At 47.3% G+C, this 21,359-nt stretch overlaps 1 protein-coding gene across 1 annotated transcript in view; it reads right to left on the reverse strand.

The window, feature by feature from the left end:
* The window catches only part of LOC129386477 (neprilysin-1-like), a 55,980-nt gene extending 41,734 nt beyond the window's left edge, over positions 1 to 14,246 (reverse strand). The window contains exons 1-3 of the mRNA XM_055074486.2: positions 14,005 to 14,246; positions 11,997 to 12,134; positions 6,227 to 6,406 (exon numbers count right to left, since the gene is read on the reverse strand). Coding sequence (XP_054930461.1) covers positions 6,227 to 6,406; positions 11,997 to 12,134; positions 14,005 to 14,085 — 399 coding nt within the window. The 5' untranslated portion in view covers positions 14,086 to 14,246. The remainder of the gene's footprint in view (positions 1 to 6,226; positions 6,407 to 11,996; positions 12,135 to 14,004) is intronic.
* Positions 14,247 to 21,359: the final 7,113 nt, after the last annotated feature.

The raw sequence follows: 21,359 nt of genomic DNA on the forward strand, positions 1-21,359 counted from the left end.
CCGCTACCCCGTCGACAAACCGGCTGATGAGGACGCCATCGCTTGCGTTTTCTCTGTGTCCCAGTTGCTTCAAATCGGCAACGAGCAACGGCGCGATCCTTGATTACGCGCCCTCATCGACCGTCTGGAGTCAACTCCTGGCGACGCCTCTCTCCGGATGTTTCTCCTTAAGAAGGGGACATTAACCACCGCAATCTCGATCCACGCGGCCTTGACCTTCTGCTCGTCATTCCATCGCACCTGCGTTCGACTGTCCTCCAGCAACTTCACGATGCTCCCTTGGCTGGACACTTGGGCGTCTCACGCACATACGACCGTGTACGCCGTCGATTCTTTTGGCCGCGTCTCGCCCGCTCCGTGCGGCGCTGCGTTGCCGCTTGGGAGCCGTGTCAGCGCCGGAAGAAGCCCTCCACACCTCCAGCTGGATGTCTCCAGCCGATCGATATCCCACTCGAACCATTTTTCCGTGTTGGTCTAGACCTTCTTGGGCCATTTCCTCTCTCGGGCTCCGGAAATAAATGGGTCGCCGTCGCTACCGATTATGCTACGCGGTACGCAATCACCAGAGCCCTCCCGACAAGTTGTACTACTGACGTTGCTGACTTTCTGCTCTATGACATCATTTTAGTGCACGGTGCTTCGCGCCAATTACTCACTGACCGTGGCCGCAGCTTTCTGTCGGCAGTCGTCGAGGACATCCTGCGCTCCTGCTCGACAAAGCACAAGTACAGCACGTCCTACCACCCCCACACCAACGGCCTCACGGAGCGCCTCAACCGGACCGTCACAGCCATGCTTTCCAAGTACGTTGCACCCGACCACCACGACTGGGATCTTCACTTACCATATATGACGTTCGCGTATAATTCATCGCGTCACGACACCGCCGGCTATTCACCGTTCTATCTCCTATATGGCCGAGAACCCGTGTTGCCCTTGGACACTTTGCTGCCCTCGGCCACACGTTCCGCCACTGAATACGCACGCGACGCGATCGCACGCGCCGACCACGCGCGCCAGCTCGCCCGCTCCCGTCTCGAGACCTCACAGGAGCATCAGAGATGCCTCTATGATTGCCACCATCGTGACGTGCACTTTTCTCCGGGTTCTCTGGTGCTTCTCTGGTCACCCGTTCGCCGTGTGGGCCTTTCCGAAAAGCTGCTGTCGCGCTACACTGGTCCTTACCGTGTGGTATGACAAGTGACCATTGTCACGTATGAAATCATCCCCGCCGATCTCTCAGCGTCATCATCAGCTGCAAGTGACATCGTTCACGTGGCAAGACTAAAACCCTACCACAAACGTTTCACCGCGGATGTGTAGATTAAGCACCAGGACGGTGCTTCTACAGCCGGGGGTGATGCTACGTAACAGCCGCCACAGTGTGGCTGCACTGAGGACGACGAAGACGACGTGTGTGCCGGTTTTTATATAGCGTCGCCATTTTGGCCTACGTGAGCTTACCTGTAAATAAATTGTAAATAGTATTCGTATTCAGCTTCACGTAACAATATTATATACCACATGCCGACTATCCCAGTTAACTTAGTCCTATATTAAAAAAAAAACAAAGAGCTCTAGAGAAATCATAGCGACTGCATAGTAGCGGCAGTCGTGTGTGTTTACAGCCTGTATTTTTTCATCACTAAGTATAATTAATGATTGCTTTTAATTCGTAAGCTTTCTAATTATTACTTCAGTCGCAAATATGTCAATTACAAAGTTGTAGGATACCTTAAATAACTTCCGAAACAAGAATTTATTGGGCGTTGAAGTGTGCCTGGTTGTTTTTTCCAAGAAAAAACTAAATCCCGCGAAGTACACGAAATATGAAATAGATGCGCGCTGGCGAGGCGCTACTCTAGTGTCTCCAAACAACCTTTGTAAGATATACGGCTGCAGTCATTTATTCTATTTATTTCATTAGTTTTGAACTAATTCTTTTCAAGAAAGAGGTAATTTGCAAAAAGGGAAGGACAAACGTTGATTGGTAGGGCAGCGTCCTTTTTCTCATTTTGCTTTGTGCACCCAAGGAGGAACTATTGACTTTGCGTAGTATACTCGAGCACAAAAAACCCTTCCATCGAATGCAGAGGAAAACCCACCAAGCGCATCCACAGATATGTTTAATCCACTTTATTCGATTAAATTATTCTTCCTTCCTCCTCTTACGCTGCCTGTTTGAAAACGTCAAAAATACGCCGCAGTACTCACAAAAGGAGAATTGCATTGCTGTTGCCAAGGTCACTGTTTCACACCACACTATTAATACGGAGATCGCAGTATATTTAGTACCGAGTTTCACACCATTTGTTTCACATAATGGCACTTGATAACGCTAGACATGGTAAGATAGCTAACAAAACGAGGTAGTAGTCACTTTACTAATGGGTCTGGGCGGTCGATTCCAAACGCAGTTCGCACCACCTCATGTGAAGATTCTCACCTCTTCTGCCTACATCGAACCACATGTGGCGTACTTCAGAGTCCGTTATTTATTTTGTAGGGCAGAAACTGTAGATAATGTGGTGCTATCTGCGTTCGGAATCGGTAGCTGAGACCCATCAGTACCAGTGGCTACGTTGTCTGGTTAGTTATGTTGTCAACTCTATCGTTACCAACTGCAGTTATAATACGGAATAAGAAAACACAAGCGCCTCCTGGCAATGTCTTGTTGGGAGCTCGGTTTAGTAGAGGCAAGTAATACAAGTTTTGACTGGTTGAGATCGGAGAATAATCTGGCTTTATTCTGAAGTAAAAGCAGGCTTATCGTGTGGCTGTGGTGGCAGCTCAGTCGGGCTGCCACCTCATTTCCACGAAAGAGAAAGAGCCAATTACCCTACGTCTAGGCATGGACAAATAAAATGGATCGCCCAGAAGAGGGGACAACTTATGGTGACGGACGATCGCTACCAGACCTCCCCCCTAGAATGCCAGAAGCTTAGGTGTGAATGGCGGAACGAATGAAGAGTTAATGTCCAAGATAGGCTGATTTCACGCGGTCGCACAACTCTGTCTCTTGTTTGGCGCGTACATCAATCTTCAAGGTTTTCTCTGAACGCGCAACAACACGAAAGGGGCCTTCATAGGAAGGAGCCAATGATGGCTTGATAGAGTCGTGCGGCAGAAAGGCGTGCGTGGTTGTATCCATTGTCGGGAAAGTAAATACAGGCTGCCCGCGTGCGATACGTGGGAGTCTAAGTCGAAGCTGGTCGTGACAAGAATGTAGCCTCTCTAAGTACTGCGAGGCAGCTGGCGGACTTCATTGCTGCGTGCGGAAAAGCTGGCCTGGAAAGTGGACTACTGACCTATAGAGCATCTCGGCTGCGCAGACTCTGAGGTAATCCTAGAGTGTTGCTCGCAGCCTCAGTAGTACTAGGGATAGCCTTTCCACCTATGCTGTCTGTCGAGGGTTAACGACACCTTTAGTTGTTGGTGGAGACGCTTTACCATGCTGTTGCTCTGTTGGTGGTGAGCCGTGGTGTTATGAAAGGAGCGTGCCGAGCGGTCTCGTCACTGAAGAAAAAAGCGAGCTTTGGAACTGCCGGAGTCGGTAGTAGTTATTCGCGAAGGACAGCCATACCGGGACAGCCACCTAACAGCAAATGCTTCCGCCACTGTTTCGGCCAATATGTCTTGTAGAGGCGTCACCTCAGGCCACCTTGTGTACCGGTCGACACACCTCAGGAGGTACTTGAAACCTTAGCAGGGCGAAAGACGCAACACCAAGCCTAAAAGCACGTGATCGAAATGGCTCTCTGGTGAACGAAACGGCTGCACCAGTGAACGCATGTGCCGGGTCACTTTCTCGGCTTGACAAGCTTGGCAGTTTCTTGCTCAGCTTCTAACATCCTTGTTGATCCGTGGTCAGGGGAAAGCGGTCTCTGATAAGCCTACGGTGTCGCTCTGATGCCGGGATTGCTTAGCCCGTGAAGAGAATTGAATATATGCCGTCGAAACTGATGGGACATGAGCGGGCGAGGCGCTGCCTGCGATGTGTCAAAGGAGGCCAATATTTCAAAAGAACGTCTGCTTGCGCAAATTGGCGCTTGGATTTCCTAGGTAAATTTGAATGTGGTGGGAAATACATTTCGTGAAAAGGGAGAGAAAAAAGAAGATATTGAAGCGCCAAACTACCAACTTAGAAGGAAGAGGACCGGACACTGACCAAAATGGTTAAAAATATATTTACGTTTCGTCTCCCCAACGAGAGCCTTGTTCCCAAAACAACAAACGGCACAGCTTGTGTCCTTTTTATGAGCGGATCAAGACATGATTAAGGCATTCGGCATACATAGACGGCACATTGCCTTCGTTGGGATTAAAAGTGTGCGTCACGGTTAGAATGATTAGGTACTCAAAATAAAGACGCGTACAATGATTTCGTCCCTTGGCAATCACGCCAGACCTTTCCCAGTTAATCTTACGTGACCTAGTTGCGCACGCGTCTTTGGGATCGGCAGAAACTGCTGGCCGACATGTTCCATATGGTGCCCCTTCAACACAAGGAGATGTACTACGGATTGTTTCGCCACAATGGATGTGCTCCAGCTTTATATGGTCTGCTGAACGTACACAAGCCCGATCTTCCCCTGCGCCCCCTAGTGGACTTCATATGTTTGCCGCTCCACAAGTTGGCAAAAATTCTTCATAGAATGATATCGCCACCGGGAGGCAAAAGTGCTACTACCCAAATACACAACACGTACGACTTCATGGAAAAGGTTAAAGGGGCAAGCGTGGATCCCGGCAATGCTTTAGTTTCTTTTGACGTGGTATCACTGTTTACAAGCGCAACAACAGGCATGGCCGTGGATGTTTGCGTCGCCGCCTTTGACAAGGGCCCGACGTTGCCCGACCGATCCCTCGTCGAGGTTCATGACCTAGGTAGGCTGCTAAAGTTTTGCCTATCAAATACATATTTCACGCTCCAGAAGAAATTTTATCGGCAAAACCTCGGAGCGGCAATGCGGGCGTCAATTTCGGTCACAGTCGCTAACTTAACAAGGAGGCTATCGAAATTCAGCGGTTGTCCTCGTTTACACCCTCACCGAAGGTCTTTTCAGATACGTCGACAACTGCTTCAGTATTTTGCAACCACATAACCTTGACCTCTTCACGGCTCATCTAAACAGTATGCAAGTAGCAATTAACTTTACTATAGAACCAGAATCTGAAGGCCAACTGCCGTTCTTGGACACCCTTAAGCAACGCGAAGAGCCAAACCTCTTGTTCAAGGTGTTTAGGAAGCAAACTCACAATGGTCGCTACCTCAACTACACAATGGTGCACCCTACTTTGCAAAGGGGTCTGCCGTCAGCTCCCTTCCTCGTCGGGCGAAAAACGTGCGCACAGCAGCGGAAGGACCGTATGGAGGACAATGCACTTATGCGGCGGGAATTGAGGGCTTGTGGATGCCCTGAGTACTTCATTGACTCAGTAGCGTACCAGCTGGCTCGCGTAGTGCCCACCCACCCTGGACCCCCCAAAACACTAACTTCAATAATATATGACCTAGGCATACGCGAGACCCTTACACGCGTTCTGCGGTAATATTAGTCAGGCTGCGCACGTTCCCTCCCGAAAACTTAGACACTAGGTCGTGCACGTGAAAGACCGTTTCGAGAAGGACAAGTTTCCAGGCGTGTTGCATGTCATTTTCCGTCATAAACTCACTAGGCGACCCGCAGAAACTCGAAGCATGTGCACCTAAACCTCGCATCCTTGTACTTCAAATGTATACGAAAAAACAAACGCCCTCCTAACTGCTAATAATATTTTACGCCCATCAAATTTTCTACATAATGTCCCAAATAATACTGCACTAGATGATAAGCAAAAAGCGCTCAGTTAAGGGCTTTTCACTTTGGTGTGTAGCCTTGCTAAACCACACGCGCACAATGAGATGTGGCATGGTTACGCCAACTACATATTGTAAGAAAGTCATTCCGTGTTCATCACCAGTATTACTAGGCTTCATAAAACGCATGCACACTGCGTCCTGGCCTTATTACGCAATGTTTAGGTTTCACACACCTTCCCCACTATTACTACAGCCTTAATAGAAGGCACAAGCACTGGGTCGTACCTTTACCATGTACAACTTAAGTTGCAAGAACGTCATTCCGCGTTCATCATGAGTATTAGCACAGCATTGCTTAAACGCACATACATTGTTACGTGGCATCGTTATGCCAACTATTGTACATAGGATTCGTTACCGCACCTTTATGGATCTCTTGTTGTAATAGAACTCGTTCAAGGCGAAAACGACGCCAAGTACAGCTTGGACACCTAGGTCAAGCGATGCGCGCACCATCATTTCAACTGGGTTGACTGCCGCCAATCTTGTCTCGTTCATCAGATCGAGGTTCAGGGATCTCATCCACGTCAAGAGATCTTTAGTCTGTAATGGATATCAGTCAAAACAACCTGAGCTGAAACGCTCCGTTAAAGTATCATTCATGGACACCCGCTATGTCTCTCCTAAATACCAAGCATAAAGTTGAAAACCACGTGAAAGGAGTTGCGATTTGCGGGCTATTTCAACCTACGATCGTAAGGCACATTACACACGCTCTAGTAAAATAAGCTACTCGATCGAAATTTAAGCATGCGTATTGCAACAAATCTACTTCAGCAACTAGAACTTAAAAAAATGGCTGTGGCTTAGCTAAGGTTAAGCCCAGGATGCGAAGCATACTAGCCTTTATTTTAGTTGTTGAACCACTGTTTAGCCTGGTGAACTGCTGTTGCTTGGCTATATTTGGTTCGGCTAGACGAAGAAACAACTCATGCGCTACTCTGCTTCGCCTTCAAGAGTGAAACGGGACAGCGTTCCCGTCAACACGCCAAGGGGTGTAAGACAATGGGCTACGGCGAAGCGACTACGCGCCCAGCATTGAACGCGGTGAGCGTCGAGCAACGCAGCGTTCGGCGCGGCAACGAAATGTGCGCCTGAGCAAGCGACGCACGCCTGAGCCTTAGAAACAGCTCGTTTCTAAGGCAACACCGCATTCACTAGAGGCGCTTTTGTACCGCTTTGAAGCATTGTACTCGTGGCTCAGTGGTAGCGTCTCCGTCTCACACTCCGGAGACCCTGGTTCGATTCCCACCCAGCCCATCTTGCAAGAGTTGAGCCCGGCTTGCAGCTGTTGTGACGTCAGTGCCCTAGCGGGAGGAGCGGGAGTTAGGCCGCAGTACCATCTGTGCGACCCGCAAGCGAGCGCACGAGTTGAGCCTCCGCTTTTGCACCTGTTATGACGTCATATGGTAGCTACGCGGCCGCGCGCGGCGCAGCAAGGAAGAGCGTGGTTGTGCGGCTAGTATGCTTCGCATAAAACGCAAGCACAGATGCAAAATTGTGATGTAGACACGCGCAAACTACACGTCGCGAATGTGTACCTTATCTGCAAAAACAAAAATCCAAGGTCGCGGAGTGCTGAACATTGCAAGCAATATGACAAGTGAGTAAGCTAAATAATACGTCAAAGGCTGGTATATTAACCAGGCTGATCGTTGCAGGCGGTCGTGCATTTTGGTAGAGCACAATATGATCAAAACGCTGAGAAGTAGGAGAAACATTGAACGTGCCCTATGACACTCTTACAAGTGTTAGATAGACGTTCAGGCAGGTACAATCTTTCTCGTGCACTGCAGAATCCTCTTAAAATTTACAGTGACGTTCACTTTGTGAACGCGGGTGACGTGCTGTTCCCTATTTGTTCATTGCGCGTAGATCGTTTTAAAAATATTTTCATTGTGTCTAAGTGTTACAGTTTTATTGCGATGGACACTTGTATGGACACTCCAGGCGCATTTATGTCCTCACCGTCGCCGTGAGGTTCCGTACAAAGTCCAGGGGCGATAAAAGCTCCGCCCCGTGCCGTATGCTGTATGCTCGCGTGCAAGTGTGCGAGGGTGAGCCGGTGACTCCTGCATCCGTTGTCGTTCGTGCGGTTACATGATGCATTCCAATCATCATCATCATCATCATCAGCCTGGTTACGCCCACTGCAGGGCAAAGGCCTCTCCCATACTTCTCCAACTGCCCCGGTCATGTGCTAATTGTGGCCATGTTGACCCTCCAAACTTCCTAATCTCATCTGCCCACCTAACTTTCTGTCGCCCCCTGCTACGCTTCCCTTCCCTCGGAATCCAGTCCGTAACCCTTAATGACCATCGGTTATCTTCCCTCCTCATTACATGTCCTGCCCATGCCCATTTCTTTTTCTTGATTTCAACTAAGATGTCATTAATGCGCGTTTGTTCCCTCACCCAATCTGCTCTTTTCTTATCCCTTAATGTTACACCTATCATTCTTCTTTCCATAGCCCGTTGCGTCGTCCTCAATTTAAGTAGAACCCTTTTTGTAAGCCTCCAGGTTTCTGCCCCGTACGTGAGTACTGGTAAGACACAGCTGTTATAAACTTTTCTCTTGAGGGATAATGGCAACCTGCTGTTCATGATCTCAGAATGCCTGCCAAACGCACCCCAGCCCATTCTTATTCTTCTGATTATTTCACTCTCATGATCCGGATCAGCAGTCACTACCTGTCCTAAGTAGATGTATTCCCTTACCACTTCCAGTGCCTCGCTACCTATCGTAAACTGCTGTTCCCTTCCGAGACTGTTAAACATTACTTTAGTTTTCTGCAGATTAATTTTTAGTCCCACCCTTCTGCTCTGCCTCTCCAGGTCAGTGAGCATGCATTGCAGTTGGTCCCCTGAGTTACTAAGCAAGGCAATATCATCAGCGAAGCGCAAGTTACTAAGGTATTCTCCATTTACTCTTATCCCCAATTCTTCCCAATCCAGGTCTCTGAATACCTCCTGTAAACATGCTGTGAATAGCATTGGAGAGATCGTATCTCCCTGCCTGACGCCTTTCTTTATAGGGATTTTGTTGCTTTCTTTATGGAGGACTACAGTGGCTGTGGAGCCGCTATAGATATCTTTCAGTATTTTTACGTACGGCTCGTCTACACCCTGATTCCGCAATGCCTCCATGACTGCTGAGGTTTCGACTGAATCAAACGCTTTCTCATAATCAATGAAAGCTACATATAATGGTTGGTTATATTCCGCACATTTCTCTATCACCTGATTGATAGTGTGAATATGATCTATTGTTGAGTAGCCTTTACGGAATCCTGCCTGGTCCTTTGGTTGACGGAAGTCTAAGGTGTTCCTGATTCTATTTGCAATTACCTTAGTAAATACTTTGTAGGCAACGGACAGTAAGCTGATCGGTCTATAATTTTTCAAGTCTTTGGCGTCCCCTTTCTTATGGATTAGGATTATGTTAGCGTTCTTCCAAGATTCCGGTACGCTCGAGGTCATGAGGCATTGTGTATACAGGGTGGCCAGTTTTTCTAGAACAATCTGCCCACCGTCCTTCAACAAATCTGCTGTTACCTGATCCTCCCCAGCTGCCTTCCCCCTTTGCATAGCTCCCAAGGCTTTCCTTACTTCTTCCGGCGTTACTTGTGGGGTTTCGAATTCCTCTAGACTATTCTCTCTTTCATTATCATCGTGGGTTCCACTCGTACTGTATAAATCTCTATAGAACTCCTCAGCCACCTGAACTATCTCATCCATATTAGTAATGATATTGCCGGCTTTGTCTCTTAACGCATACATCTGATTCTTGCCAATTCCTAGTTTCTTCTTCTCTGCTTTTAGGCTTCCTCCGTTCCTGAGAGCTTGTTCAATTCTATCCATATTATACTTTCTTATGTCAGCTGTCTTACGCTTGTTGATTAACTTCGAAAGTTCTGCCAGTTCTATTCTGGCTGTAGGGTTAGAGGCTTTCATACATTGGCGTTTCTTGATCAGATCTTTCGTCTCCTGCGACAGCTTACTGGTATCCTGTCTAACAGAGTTACCGCCGACTTCTATTGCACACTCCTTAATGATGCCCACAAGATTGTCGTTCATTGCTTCAACACTAAGGTCCTCTTCCTGAGTTAAAGCCGAATACCTGTTCTGTAGCTTGATCTGGAATTCCTCTATTTTCCCTCTTACCGCTAACTCATTGATCGGCTTCTTATGTACCAGTTTCTTCCGTTCCCTCTTCAAGTCTAGGCTAATTCGAGTTCTTAGCATCCTGTGGTCACTGCAGCGCACCTTACCGAGCACGTCCACATCTTGTATGATGCCAGGGTTAGCGCAGAGTATGAAGTCTATTTCATTTCTAGTCTCGCCGTTCGGGCTCCTCCACGTCCACTTTCGGCTATCCCGCTTGCGGAAGAAGGTATTCATTATCCGCATATTATTCTGTTCCGCAAACTCTACTAATAACTCTCCCCTGCTATTCCTAGTGCCTATGCCGTATTCCCCCACTGCCTTGTCTCCAGCCTGCTTCTTGCCTACTTTGGCATTGAAATCGCCCATCAGTATAGTGTATTTTGTTTTCACTCTACCCATCGCCGATTCCACGTCTTCATAGAAGCTTTCGACTTCCTGGTCATCATGACTGGATGTAGGAGCGTAGACCTGTACAACCTTCATTTTGTACCTCTTATTAAGTTTCAGAACAAGACATGCCACCCTCTCGTTAATGCTATAGAATTCCTGTATGTTACCTGCTATGTTCTTATTAATCAGGAATCCGACTCCTAGTTCTCGTCTCTCCGCTAAGCCCCGGTAGCACAGGACGTGCCCGCTTCTGAGCACTGTATATGCTTCTTTTGGCCTCCTAACTTCACTGAGCCCTATTATATCCCATTTGCTGCCCTCTAATTCTTCCAATAGCACTGCTAGACTCGCCTCACTAGATAACGTTCTAGCGTTAAACGTTGCCAGGTTCATATTCCAGTGGCGGCCTGTCCGGGCATTCCAATATCGACCACCAACTCGCCCGCCTCTCCCTGTTAAATTATCTTTAGAATGTTCTCGCCTTTCAAAAGATGGGGTCCACGTCTGGTTTCGCGATGTGGGTTGCTCTATTGTCGTTATCTCAATTGGCAAAAGAATGTACATCATGTCTGTTGTTTTATGTTTCCTGCCACCTATTCTTCTATTTGTAATAAAATCCTGCATAAATTTTCTGTCCTCTTAAATAATCTTCATATAATATCTAAATCAGTATTTTTATTTTTCGAAATTTACTGCAACACTGCTTGCTATTGTCATATTTCTCGGCAACAAGACAGCAACCGGGACGAGTAATCCCAATATGTTTTTACCTGTAACCATCCCTAGAGTTTTTGCAGCCAGAAGATATTTTGTCGAAATACAGGTAAAAGAACCATTTTCAAAAGAACAACCACACCTTTCTAGCATATACATAGGGCCAGCGCACTTTACAAAGTACGCGTCTATTCATTTTCTTGGGACGCTATAAATATGCATTTTATATTGAATGCCATGCATTCATCGTTTACGCCATTCTTTTCTCAAATTTACACAGAAATTCTGGCTTCCAGAAGCATAGGCTAAGCTTGACAAAAAATAAAGAACGTGCATGTCCACCAGCTCCTGCTATGTTCAGCACTTCTCCAAATTTCGCAATCAATAGCTCAAGTCCATCATGCAGCTTACAAAAAAAAAAATACAATATGGACGTTTTGGGAGGACCCTTCTTAGCACAATGGCACACTGAGGAACGCAGTGTGTTCCTTCTTTAGTTATAGACTAATTCAAATGGTACTGCGCTTTTAAATGTACGCTAGGTGCTAATGGGTTGACGAAACCTTTCGCATTGGCTTCTGGCAGTACAGTGGAATTGTATGTGATAATTAGTTGCTTAGTATCGATTTCTTCATAAAAACGCCAGGTGTACTTCGGTACATATACAAGCAGTACGTTTTACATGACCGTAGACAGGGTGTGCGCTTTATTGCAGTAATTGCACTTGCGCGCTATGGTTTCGTATGGATGACATGTTACCTGCAATGGAAGTTCAGCGCAAGCTTATTTGGATTTAAAGGGTGCATTATGTCGACATCCAACAAGAAATTTTCCTCTCGTTACTAAGACAAGATTATGCTTACCTCCGTCCTGTTCGACTTGAGAAAGGAAACGCATGCCCGGAACATCCCAGCTGCTTTTTGCCACGAAACTTGATTAGACGATGGTATTCTTGAATCTTTGAGCAATGATATGGTAGAGATTTTAATATCATTGATAATCTGAAAAAAAAAATTACCAATACATGAATGACGCCTCGGACAGATATTGTTGATACATAAACTATGTATGTCGTGTAGTAGGCGAGCATAATGGTGCTGCAAGCATGCCCTTTGACTGCTGGTTCTCTCAAGCGAGTTCTTGATATGTTTTTTATACGTGAGAAGTGCAAACATATAACTTGAACTGAAACAGGCACTGAAATTAAGCCGCAGCCTCCGCTACGGTGGAATTCCTACGTGAAAACTTGAAATACGTACGTCAAAATTCATACCTAAAAATTGCAAACAGATGATTTAAACTGAAACAGGCGCTGAATATGAACTAGACCCTGCGCTAAGGTGAAATGCGTGCGTCTTCGTACCCGTCAAATTATGCATCCTTCAAGTCGCCCGGCGACCACTTTTGCCTTATCATTCTTTCCACGCTCAGCCTAGGAATAGAACGGCCTTCCACACGAGATCGCCGCAATCACCTGCCCATCCACGTTTTTGAACTGTATAATTAACATATTTACCAGCGAGCAAACTTGTACTTAAACACCTTTTCCTTGTGTAATCAATTTCTTCTATTTGCTACCCGCCCCTCATGTAACACCCCGAATCCTGAGGGCCTTTAAGGTAATAAAGTGAAGCGATGTGAAGAAATAATATGCATCATGCTTTCACTGACAATGTTCGCTGGAGGGAACTCAAGTGAACGTCGTCAATGAAACGCTGGGAAGAGTGCGTAACATGTCACTGGAGTGGCTTTAGAAAATACCCGTTGGGGGCTTCTTTTCGCTGCATGAATTTGCAGTACAAGATATCAAAATACTGTGATGAATGTGGTGCCGATTTTCCAGCACGTGCAAGTCGTCGTGCGTGGACAGCAGGAAAAGTGCACCATGCAAGAATTGGGTGGTAGAAGCGTAAGCGAAAACATGTTGAAGTCGTGTTCTAAAAATAATGTTCGTTGTTGTGAAATGTGCTTAATATTTAAGGCTATAATAAAATTCGGAACTCGCAAAATTAACGTCAACCATAACGCGGTAAAACGGATATAGTGGTTCTTCAGCAACTTCTCTCAGTGCGAAACTGCTAATGACCGCACCTCCCGTCACTGGCCAGTAAGATCTGGCATTTAGCCGTGCAAATATGACAAATTATTATTAATTCATGACGTTGCTAAGTGCTAATAAAAATAATGGCACATTGTACTGTCGTAGCACGTCCCGCTGTCGAGTCCTATAAAATGTTCAGAAACAAAGCGTGACAGCAGTGTACTCGCTAGTGATATATTGCGCAGGAAATACGATGACAGATTAAGAGAACAGGTGACTTCGGTGCTGGCTGTGGTTTTTAACTCTGCGCAGGTGCGGTCTGGCGTTCTCCTTGTTTTTTTGTTTTTTTTTTAAATCGTCGCCGCGCTCTCCTTCACAGCGTTGCTTCCTGTGGTTTTCAAGCTTCTCTACGCTGTCATCCCGAGCAGAAAATAGAGTAAGAAGGATAAAATTTAAAAATAAATGATAAATAACAGCCTACGTTCCTGCGATCACAGACCTTGTTGATGCTTTTTAGTGTTGATAATCGCCGCTAAAAAGGCGCTAAATTAAACGTAATAACTTCACCTTTTCCACCCATGTCGACGTTACCGTTCCTACTCCTACACGCGACTCGTTTTAGCGGCGAATATGAATTTCACGGTTTTGTCCGCTAACCGTCGCTCGACATGTAGAGTCATTTTTCGCCTATTGGTGACCGTACGGCAAGAAAGAGAAATAGTTTTGACTGTACAATTTTCGCATTCCTCGCTTCTTGGAAACAACATTAGGCAAATTAACGGAACTGAAGGATACACCTCGCAGAGCCAGAGGTAGCCATTGTCACGCACCTCGGAGAACTGGTCGTGTCCCCTGAAAGTGTTGCAGACGAACCGAAAGAAGTCTCTGCATGGGTCCACGGTGTAGTCCATTTTTGCCCGCAGCCAATACGCCACCAAGGCACAGTGAAGCCCTCCGCACACGCCACCGCGTGCGCTGAACGATGCTCGACGCGACGGTAGAATATGTACCGGTGCTGTTGACTGGTCCGGTGAGCGCGTTATGTTGAGCGCGGGCTTTTTCTGAACATAGACCGCTTCCAATGTGTCCACCTGGCGGTCAGGACGCAAAGATGAGTAGTACAATTAACTATGCTTGCCTTACTTGGCAAACGTGTGGGGCACTTTTTTTTACGCGGAGGAGCAGATACGCAGTAAAGACGAAGCAAATTGAACAAAAGTAACCGACCGGTCCTCTGAATATCTCCCAAGAAAAGAAACGTTCTGTCCACGAGCCCCATTTACTAAGCCTATCGCGAGCTTCGTTAAGTCAAGGTGTTCTCCGGGAGTGAGGCAATATGCAATTTATCAAAAATGACCATTCATGATTTCCGTCTTCAGCTCTGCACACTTTGTCTTCAGTATTCACAAGACTATACACTGCCTGTTTTTTTATATTGATATATCATTTTGTTACATCATGATAACCTTTGCACACTTCTACTTTCAGCCTACGAAAAAGGTTGGTGTTTAGGATAGCACATAGACGCATATTGAATGCAATTTTGCCTTGACCATTCCATTATATATGAATTTTTCCCAGTGTGCTCAAGAAGCATTTTTCTTTTGCAGATAGAGGGCACGATACCGTACTGCAAACAATAAGTAGGCTGAATTTAATACATGCCGCAGGTTGCACGTAGCTAGCGGATATAAGCAGTATTCACCGTATCAAAAGCGCAATCGTTCAGCATGCACGATAACAGCATTATATTACAATGAATTTTATATACATATACATATATATACATATACATATATATACATATATATATATATACATATATATATATATATATATATATATATATATATATATATATATATATATATATATATATATATATATATATATATATAATGATTCAAAGTGTTCTCAGGTGACCGGCCGATATGTAATCACTGTTTAGCCAGTACGAACAACTGGTTGACGATCTCCACTCACGTCTCAGATTTAAAGAAATGACGGAATCAAGAGAAAACCCGCCGATAATTGCACCCCTTCAGTCATCGTCTGTGTCCCTTCAGGGTATACGTTGGCATCGCAAAGTAGAAAACTTGTGGACCTCGAAGATCGCAACACAAGGTCGAACCTAATTGTTTATGGCATTAACAAGCGCAGCGGGTAAAACCAGGCATCTTAAGGAAAGAAGTTTTTGACCGAGAACTTGAAGGTAAATACAAATCTATAGCCCGTATCCACCGTCTTGGTCGTCAGGCAGGCCGCCGCCCTATGATCGCCTATTCGCAATATTACGCTGAAAAAGAGGCCGTCTTTCAAAACGCCAGCCGGCTTAAAGGAACCCCTATTTTGATAGAAAATGACTACAGTCAGGCAACGCTGCGCGTTCGTAAACTTCTCTTGGATAGCGTTAAAGCTGATCTGGAGAATAGGAAGCGTGTATCTCTTTTGCATTATAATCTAAGAATTAATGACACTGTATGTATGGGACGATACTAAACATGAACGCGTAGCACTTTCAAAACAGAGGGACAGCACAGATTGACATAACACACGTTCTATGACAAAGTATATAAGAGTACTCCATTATAATGCGCGAAGCCTTCTAAAATAAGGTAGGAAAACTTGAATTATTGTTTCTTGAACACGACCCACACATAACAGTAATCGCAGAAACCTGGATCCGGTTCTAATTCCCCCGAACTGTAGTCTTTAGACGTAACAGTTCTGCGGAAACCCGCAAGGTGGCGAGAAGTAATGAAGTAAGGGAAAATGAGACATCCGCCCAATCCTAGCAATTGCTACAAAGGAAACCCATACGGGTTTCTCGAAAGATAAGCTGCGCAGTTGAAGGAAAATTCGCCACGGTCCGGGACTCGAACCCGGAACCGTTGCCTTTCCGGGACAGTCACTCTACCATCTGAGCTAACCAGGTGGACAGCAGATTTTAATTTCCCTTGTAGCAATCACCGCGACCCCACTTCTGTCTTCGACGTTGAAAATAAACCTTTACGTTATATTATGATTACGTGTGACTTAAGACAGACAATTACCGAGTGAAAACCCCCCTTAAACCTTTTTAGCCCATTTCCTTTTCTCTCTTGTGTTTATCACTTAATGCCAGAGAAGAACCTATCCAAGCTTGCCCACCTGTCTTGTAAAAGGGTCCGCCTTCCCTGCGATATAAGGCTTTTGTTTTCGATGAAATTTTCAGCAGTAAGGAATTGACCAATGCTTCGTTTTGTTTCTTGCGCGCTTTTAGGTCATCATTCCTACAAAGCAGTCACCTTTTGGATGAAGAACCGCTATGTTGTGGAATGTATTTGTTTGCTGCGTCGACGGTAAAGGCGGTAAAATAGACTACTGCGTGGTTTATACTAAATCAGTGATAAGATTGTAGGATTAGTAAGCTGATTCTATAAAGTGATGCCGATTGGTGGAGGCTTGTTTCTATCGAGGCGTATGTGGAGGAAATTCGCGTTGCTGTATTAAGTTATGCATTACATGGAAGTAGTTCCTTTCATAATAATTTTTTGTCACTCTCCACTCTAAGTAATAAAGAAGCGGTGCAGGGCTATTTGCCAGGTGTATAAAAGAGCATGAATCCTGCGAGTGCTCAACAAACAGATCACTGAATACGCAGCCAAGCTGTGCCGAGAGAACTGGATGAGTACGTGCGACGGGTTGCAGGAAAAGCTGTCGGCGCTGAAAACCTGGTGCCTGCTCAGACACCTGATCGACCCGTTGAGCAGAAAGACCACAACCAACCGCAACCTCACCAAGGTTCTGAAAGCTTACGATGGCAACGGCCAAAGGCTCATTGAAGACCTCAAGGCGATCTACCTCAAGACGGAGAGAGGGCGATTTCCGATACCGGAGGAGCACGGGGGACCGGAAAATCCGGCGTTGGATGAACCGTTCACCATCACGGAGTTATTAACAGCCATAGACGAAAGTAATAAGACGAGCGCACCCGGAACGGACGCCATTACCTACAAGCTGCTCAATAACATGAGTGAGATGCGGCAGCACGTGGATCAACAGAACCTGGGAAAGCTCAAAGTTGCCAGCAGAATGGAAAAAGGCCGAGGTACGGTTCATACCTAAACCCGGCAAACCTCTGACAATCGAGAACATGCGCCCTATCTCGCTCACGTCCTGTGTGGGCAAAGTCATGGAACGCATGGTTCTCAGAGGACTTCAAGCACACCTGGACGAGACAAATCAGATGCTGGCGACAATGTATGGATTCCGCCAGCACCTCAGCACCCAAGACGTCCTGATCCAGTTACACAAACCAGTGATTAAAAGAGCAACGAGGCACGCGCCCCGGTGTATACTGGCTTTGGACCTCAAGGGTGCCTTCGACAACGTGTCCCACGCCAGCGTGCTCGAGAACCTGCGCAAGACGGGGTGTGGTCGCAAGACCTACGGCTACATTAAAGATTTCCTAACTAATAGAACAGCAACTATCCGGATCGGAAATGAACGGTCAGAGCCTGTGGAGCTCGGAGACAGGAGTACCCCACAGGGGTCTGTCCTGTCGCTCTGCTCTTTAACCTAGCACCCCTCCCCTGCCCGAACTACGCAATCAAATCGAGGGCGTGGACCACACGTTCTATTGCGACGATATAACGGTGTGGACGAAACGCGCGGGATCCGATGCCTGGGCGGAGGAAGCCCTGCAGAGAGCGGCAACGGCCGTCCACGAGCATGCCACGACCTGCGGCCTGAGCTGCGCTCCACAGAAATCGGAGCTGCTCATGGTACAGGCCGGAAGACCAAAGAAAAAGCCGCCGCCGAACATAATCATCACCATCGACGGCACAGAGATCAAGCCAACGCAGCAGATCCGGATACTGGGCCTGTTGTTGCGCAGCGACGGCAAGGCACATGCAGCCGTCAACAAAATCAAGACCACATCAGAGCAAGTCGTGAGCATGATCCGGAGAGCCACCAACCGGAACAGAGGAATCAAAGAAGAAGACGCACTGCGCCTGGTGCAGGCATTCGTCGTGTCACGCGTAACGTACTCCGCCCCGTACCTCCAGCTTGCGAAGGTGAACCGCGAGACGCTGAACACGACGATAAGGAAAGCAGCCAAGCTCGCAATGGGCATCCCAGTCTACTCGTCAACGCAGACGCCGCTGGAAATGGGTGCCCACAACACGGTGGAAGAGCTAGTGGAAGCACACCTATCCCACCAGAGAGTGAGGCTGAGCCGGATAGAGCACGGTCGGGCCGCCCTACGCAAGATAGGATGGCAAATTGAACAACAACCGATAACGGAGCCGCTCCCCACAACGTGGAGAGAAATTGTTAAGACCAAGCCCCTCCCCCGGAACAAGCAGCCGGGGAGGAACGGCGAGAGACGCTCTGCGCGGGCCAAGGCACTGGCTCGACAGCTGGAAGAGGACCCCAAGGTTCTCTACGCGGACGCCTCACTTCCCAAGCACGGAACCAGAGCAACGGCGGTCGTCGCCACCATCGATAAACTGGTCACAGGCGCCTCGATACGGACGACGAATACGGCTGAAGCAAAAGAACTGGCCGTGGCCCTCGCACTTGCACAACCGGGAGTGAGGACCGTGGTCACAGACTCCCAGACCGCCTACGCACGCTACCGCAAGGGGAACATCTCTCCCGCGGCACTAGCGATCCTCGCCAAATGCAAATCACCGGGACGGGCCGCTGAGCTCGTGTAGGTCCCGGCTCACTCACAAGTGGAAGGCAACGCACTCACCGACCACTATGCCCGAGAACTGTCAATCCGGGCCGAGGACGAGCCAGAGCTACCGCACCTCGTGACAAGTTACAAAGAAATCACCCAAATGTACAGAAGCGGCAGATGTAGGCTTCCCCGTCTGCATCCGCAACTCAGCCGAATGCAGCAAACGATCGTTCGACGCACGCAAGCGGAATCGCTAGCGCATCCCGTGCTCTTGCACAAGATGTTTCCAACAGAGCATGACACTTCATGCCTTTTTTTGCAGACGGTGAAAAGGCTCTCTAGCACACATCCTTGCAGAGTGCACTAAGCTCAAGAACCCCCCATCATCGCTACCCCCCACCCTCCCCAGCCCCAAACCCCCCGAGCGATGGGCGACCTTGTTGTCCAGCCCCGACCTACCAACCCAGCTCGCGCTGGCGGCTAGGGGCCAGGAACTGCTGGACGCATATGGGACCTGAGAAGAAGGTTCCACCCCATCTGGTGCCAGCGCGCACCAACCGTCACTAAGGGCTCAGTACACAAGTTGATTCTCTCTCTTTCTGCGAGATATTATAATAGGTCGGTTCCTTTTTGTTAAACAGGCATGTACTGGAAGCTACAACCAAGTTTCCTATAAGTAGACCTGTGGCATCGTAACGGGGGTGCCCCTGGCGAGAGTTATGAACATTGAAGTCATCGGTGATAATGCAAGGTTCTGGGAGCTGTTCTGCCTGACTAGAATTCCGTTTTGCTGAAGTAAGCTGCATGCTAGTTCACGGATACGTATATATAACCGACGCTTACCAACTTGTCGAATAGAGGCGCTGGTATAGTTACTATTTCAAGGGCTTCCGGCGTGCTATATGCTGACCGCATGAGACTTTTCGACAATAACTGCCACCCCACCAGACGAGGCAATACAAATGTTGCGGTCATATTGGGAAATTTGGGAGATGGCACATCACGGTAGGAAATACGTTTGATTGCGATTTAAGTGTTTTCCCTCGACACAGATCACTTTATTCCGATAGTCGGATAGTAGTTTGGTTATATCGTGAAGGTTGTGAATGAATTCTATAACATTACGACTCTATCTGCGTCACCATCTCACGGGTAGAAATGTGTTCCGTGTGTCTTGTAAGAATTACAATTCGTGTTAAAGAATTTGAACCCCTGATGTTTTTTTTCGTTACTTTTTCCGCGGTCAAGAGAACCGCGTCGATCCATCGGCACCAACACGGCCAAACTTGTGGTAATCGCCCCCTGGGAGGCGCATGATGCCCGCGCTTGCGGACGGTTTGTGCAGCTTTCAGGCCTCGCCTGGTGAAGGGAGGCATTATGGCCCAGTGGCCCTGGCGCCTCCGAGTTTTGTCGTTGAGTGAGTGAAATAAATTTTATTTAGTGGTAGTACATTTAACTACGGCCACCACGGAACGGGCACCACTGCCGAGGACTCGCTGAGCGCGGACCGGATGACACTGCCCCTTGACGCACCGTATCAGCACAAGTTGTGGATTGAAATGCTGAGCCACATTTTCCGAGCTGGTTGAATGAGATGTTTCTTTTATATTCGGACTGATTATTTCTTTCTACATTTTTTTGTGTTGGACAAGATCTTGAATAGACTGCGCGGTTTGTACATAGAATATAACCGGACAATTATTTGCGCGTTTGCCTTGGGTCCAACATTTCGTATCTGCCAGTTGACCAAGGCAACTCTGTGAGCCATCGCCATACTTCCGACAGTCAGAGAAACTGTGTGTATTATGAATGTATGCTCTGACACGGGTTTTGGTGCATCCGGTTTCCAGGCTGCATGAAAGATCACTGGATGAAGCGTAAGAATAAAACGTTTTGCAGGAATCTCTTCATTTACTCGCTTTATCATGATACGTTTCACGTATACAGCATTCTGGTCTTTCCACCTTTCTATGAGCCGTTAGGTTGTAAAATCAAGAAGATTGGAGTCGGAAATAACGCAAGTACGGTGTTCCAGGAGCACTGGGGAGTGGCTGATTGGGGTATCGACGAGGGCTACAAGTATCGAGAGTTTTTCATGCTGGACCTTGCTACGAACCTCCAGAAGGAGGACGCCGCTGAATATTTTACTAGCTTGACTCCCACGTCCAATTGTTTCAGTAAGGCTCTTAGCGAGAAGGAATGGCGAGATTAGCATTACTGGCTTTTCAGGTTAGGTACTGTCGACAATGTGGAAAAGGGAGAAGGTATGTTTGTGCTGGACAAAACATTTGTGGCTTGCTTTGTTGTGCACTCGCTTAGCGGCGGTATGGTGGCCTAAATCGGGAAAGGGTAGTCTGTGCGTGATGGGTTGTCATGCTCGGCAGCAGTGGCAGCTACCCACCTCGGAGCCCAACGACAAGACTCTCCAAGATTCGTCAATATGAAGAGTTGTGCAGGCAAGTTGTACATTCCTGCTTTCACCTTATGCATTATATACAAGGTTGATTACGTCGC

The sequence above is a fragment of the Dermacentor andersoni genome, chromosome 3 (assembly GCF_023375885.2).
Source record: "Dermacentor andersoni chromosome 3, qqDerAnde1_hic_scaffold, whole genome shotgun sequence".
Taxonomy (NCBI): Eukaryota; Metazoa; Arthropoda; class Arachnida; order Ixodida; family Ixodidae; genus Dermacentor; species Dermacentor andersoni.